Below are 4454 nucleotides of genomic sequence, written 5' to 3'. Positions count from 1 at the left end.
ACATTATATATGTACTTTGCCTTCTGTAGTTACTACAGAATCTAAGATATTTAACACTTAGCTATTTCTGTGGGTCAATACCACTTCTTAAATAAGATTTTATTAATTTATATTACATTAATATCTTCTTCTCTTGAATCAAAAATTAAATACTAGTCCTGACCCACTGACTAATTGTACCTCCTTTCATACTTTCATCAATAAGGTTCTGAGTGTTAGTCACATAAACTTGGCATAATTGAGTTGTTTCCTCACAGAAACAGACATATGCTGGTGTTACATTATAAACACTTTATTATTAGCATAGATTCAATAAGTAAGTATTATTAGGGGGGAATTTTTTATTAAAGCACTGGTCCACAAACACTTACCAAAGAATAGGGTTTAGCAACCTTCAAAAGGCCACCAGGAATAGAGTTTCACAAACAAACAAACAAACAAAAAAAACACGCAAAACCCCCTACAGTCATAGTGTCCCTTTGGATCACAGGATTTTAAAGCTGGAGACTGATGTTGTCGAGTCATGTCTGAGTCCTTGTACCTATCTGGGGTTTTCTTGGCAGAGATACTGGAGTGGGTTGCCATTTCCCTCTCCAACCCATCTAACAGGTGAGGAAACCAAGGCAAACAGGGCGAAGTGATCTGCCCAGGGTCACACAGCTATAGTAAGTGTCTGAGGCCAAATCTTAACCCAGTTCCTCCTGACTCCAGGCCCAGTGCTCTATTCACTGCACCACCTATTATCTTTGCCCAACTCTCATTTGTGTAAAGATGGGGAAATTTAAGCCTTGTTTAGGGGCAGACAAGAAATCGAACTAAGTTTTTAAAGCCAACACAACATCTAGTCCTAACTGTTTTCATCTGCTCCTTCATTCTTAGAACTGCTTGGGCTGGGGAGCTCATACATGCTGGATGATTGCAACAGCCATCTAGCTCTTCCCATTCCAATCCATCCTCCTCCGCCATCAAAAACCCTCATATGCAACTTTAACCCACCTACTCAGACACCAGTGGCTCCTTCCTACCTGTAGGACCGAATAGAAACTGTCTTGGTTTAAAGCCCTTTACACAGCCCAGTCTCTTCCTACTTTTCCAGCCTCATTCCTGCCTTCTGCACACCTCGTGCTTCAGCCACGCTGACCTCTTGCTGTTCCTCATCCAAGACCTGTCATTTCCCATGGCCCTTAACTCTGTTTCACTGGCTTTCCTCCCTCTGCCTCTTAGGATCCCTGGTCTCCTTCCAGAGAGCTCTAGTCCAGCCTTAGGCAGACAGCCTTTGTTGGCCTTACCCCAGGGTACCTTGTATCTGCTCCTCATGCTTTCGTAGTGATGTGTAGATATGTATATTGTCTCCCCTTAGAATCTAAGTTAACTGCTCCTGTTTCCGTCTGTATCTCCATAGCTCAGCATTAATACTTGGCACATAGTAGGCACTTAATGCTTTCTGACTGATACATACACAGATACATATATACACACACTCTCTTTGGGGAAGTGTAGGAGAGCCCTCTTCCCCCTAACTTTTCCCCTTCTCCCTGGCTCCCCTGCCTCCAGCATATGCATCAGTGTCAAAGAAAAGCAGAGACTGTTCTTTCCTGTTTAAAAGCAGCTGGATTGGCAGAGTTCATGGAGCCAGGAAGACCCGAGCCCAAGTGTGGCCTCAGACACCCACCAGCTGAGCAAGTCACTTAACCCTATTCGCCTCAGCCTCCCCACCCGTCAAACGAGCTGGAGAAGGAAATGTCGAAAGACTCCAGCATCTCTGCCAAGAAAAGCCCAGACAGGGTCACCACCGAACAACTACCCTGGGCAAGTCACTTCATTTCTCTCAGCCTTGGTTTCCTCATCTGAAAAATGGAGATAAGAATAGCACCAACCTCCCAGGGTTGTGTTATAAGGATCAAATAAAATAAGATGTAAAATTCTTTGCAAACCTTAAGGCACTATTTGGTTTCCCCAAAGTCTCATGTCAATTTTAACCTTGAACAGCTGTCTAAATATTATTATCGAACCCTTCCCTCCGATTCTTTCGCTTCCCCTAATGCACCTCCATACCTTGACCCCGACTATCAGTTGTCACATCAAAGCGACAGGACCCTTTACTTTATCGATTAGGTTCAGCTATGTTCTGCAGAACAAGCTTCTCTGGGACACAAGGAGCTGGGTACTGGGACATCTTCAAAGTGCTTTGGACTTCAGATGAGACAATGGGTAGCTGTCGGTGGGTGGGCAACAGGAGGGCCTAACACACATTCAGGTAAGGGCCCAGTTTTGTGTGAGACACATCAAAGGGTGGGAGAGGGATAGGAGTTCAGCCTTTCACCTCTCCTCCATCTGTCTCAGATAGAGTAGGGCCTTCACTGTCCCTGGATAGGTCGGGCCCCCTAACCCAGCTGCAGACAAATCGGGCATCCCACCCTTAGTCCAACAGGTCTGAATTGTGCTGGCTCAAGGTAGGTGGGGCCGGTGGGGCTGGGCAGTGCCTTTGGCAGCCTCCTCTACCAGTTAATCTTCTTCCCCTTCTTGTTCCTGGTGTTCCCGGCGCCCCGGAAGCCCCAACAGGTCCTCAGCCAGGCTGGTGAGGCTGCTCTTGTCTAGAGCCTCGATGAGGTGCTGAAGGGTGGCCCGGCGGCCCTCCGCCAGCACAAAGCGCTGCAGCAGCTGGAAGGCCTGCTCGTAAAGCCCATCGCGGTCATATTCGTAAGCCAAGGAGTCCAGGTCATGTTCCCGAAGGGCCCGGCAGTTCAGTGCCCGGCCCACCGTCCGCCACTTGCGGCCCACGGAGCGGGCGAACTTCTGTTGGCCCTCCAGGCTCAGAGGACGATTAGCAATCTGCTGTCCCTGGAACATAAAGGTCTTTGGCGGTGTGCACTGAGGGAGCAAGTGGGCTGGGGTCTTCGGGGCTGGGACCTCCGGGGTTGAAGCCTTTGGGGCTGGGGCCAAGTATTTACCACCCCCGGGATCGCAGGTCAGGCTTCGGAAAGCATCCTCCAGCTCACCTATCTCCTCGTCTCGGAGCCAGTCCGGCTTGGCCTGTCGGATGCAGCGCAGGCAGCGCTCCTCCTCCTGAAGCATCAAATCCAGGCGCTCAGAGCCCACGCGAAGCTCCAGGTGCAGCATCAGGTCCTGGGTGTGGCCCAGCAAAGCCACCAGGCTGTCCTGGAGGGCGGCCAGCAGAGCCCCCTCGCGATAGCTCCGGAGGAAGCGGCTGCATGGCTCCTGCCCGCAGAACTTCAGCTGCACGATAAGCTTCGGGTTGCTGCAATGGATCTTTAGAATCTGGGCTCCGTCCTGGCTCCCGGTGCATCCTGCCAGTGCCAATTTAAGGACCCGAAATATTGCCAGCTTCCACTGAGAATCTTCGTATAGGTCAGGCAGAATTACTTTCTCCATCATGGATTCCACAAACAGGTAGGCACTGCCGATCCACTCTTGGAGGCCGTCTTCCATCTTCCCAGAGTCACCTGCCATCCCAGGCTCCGAGCCGTCCGGTCCCGGCTGCTCCGGCTCCCGCAGACACCGGTCCTGTCTGTCGCTCTTCCGGGTTTGCGCAGAGCCCAATAAGTAAGTATTATTAAACAAGGAAAAGCATTTAATAAAAACAAAAATGTACACAAAAGGTTATAAACATTTTCTTAAAATCTAAGAAGACCCTCAATCAATGGAATCAACAGCAAGAATTATCAGCAATATGCAGAGCCATTCAGTTGTTCAGGGAAACAAAGTCTAACAAAATTGTTCCCAAATATTTTATTTTTATTTCCACTTGACTTACTCATTAGCTTCAGTCATAGAGGTGTTGGATACAAGGCCTTCACTCTCTCATGATACAGGAACTAGAATGAGGCATTCAGTGAGGAGGGGAACTTCAAAGGGATCATGGTTTATCTGGTCACTTGAATAGAACTTTTATTTCAGCTTATTAATAGCTAACCCATCAAATCAGATTTGAAGGAACTAGCCACCAATCTAGACAAAAAGCTACACTAAGAGCATCTTTGTGTCCTATTCTCCTTGACCATGACATACCTCCTTCTCTTGTCATTTTGAGCAAGGACTCTTACATGGATTTGTCATTATTCATAGCCTAGATCCTATACTATTTTTATGGGATAGAGACATAACAGAGTAAGATTGCTGTAATTATCTGTAATGGTTTTAACTTGATCTTATTATCCTTGTTACTAGTTATTAATCTTTTATTGATAGTCAAATTATTTTTATATTGCTACTGAGTGATAAATTTAATAAAGATAATTAACTGATGCCAATCAATTGATATTCTGAAAATATTGAGATACTAAGACACCATTGACATAAAATATCAGTTTCTCAAAAAGCAGAGACAGAAAAGTCACATGTAATGCCAAAAAGAATGTAATATAACTTGTAAAATTTAATAGAGAATGGTCATTAAATAATAAATAATTAATATCACTTCATAAAAAATCATG

At 46.4% G+C, this 4454-nt stretch overlaps 1 protein-coding gene across 1 annotated transcript; it reads right to left on the bottom strand.

Annotated features, from left to right (window-relative positions):
- Positions 1-2505: 2505 nt before the first annotated feature.
- LOC122737124 (tumor necrosis factor receptor type 1-associated DEATH domain protein-like) lies at positions 2506-3485 on the bottom strand. The gene has a single exon (XM_043979586.1). It carries the CDS (start codon positions 3469-3471, stop codon positions 2506-2508), a length of 966 nt encoding a protein of 321 aa, XP_043835521.1. The 5' UTR covers positions 3472-3485.
- Between the last annotated feature and the right edge of the window lie 969 nt (positions 3486-4454).

The sequence above is a fragment of the Dromiciops gliroides genome, chromosome 1 (genome assembly GCF_019393635.1).
Source record: "Dromiciops gliroides isolate mDroGli1 chromosome 1, mDroGli1.pri, whole genome shotgun sequence".
Classification (NCBI taxonomy): domain Eukaryota; kingdom Metazoa; phylum Chordata; class Mammalia; order Microbiotheria; family Microbiotheriidae; genus Dromiciops; species Dromiciops gliroides.
Note: the sequence above shows the minus strand (reverse complement) of the source record. Positions and strands in the feature narration are given on the sequence as shown.

Excerpts from the sequence above, each read along its gene's own strand:
- LOC122737124 (XM_043979586.1), bottom strand. The coding sequence starts at position 3,471 with ATGGCAGGTGACTCTGGGAAGATGGAAGACGGCCTCCAAGAGTGGATC.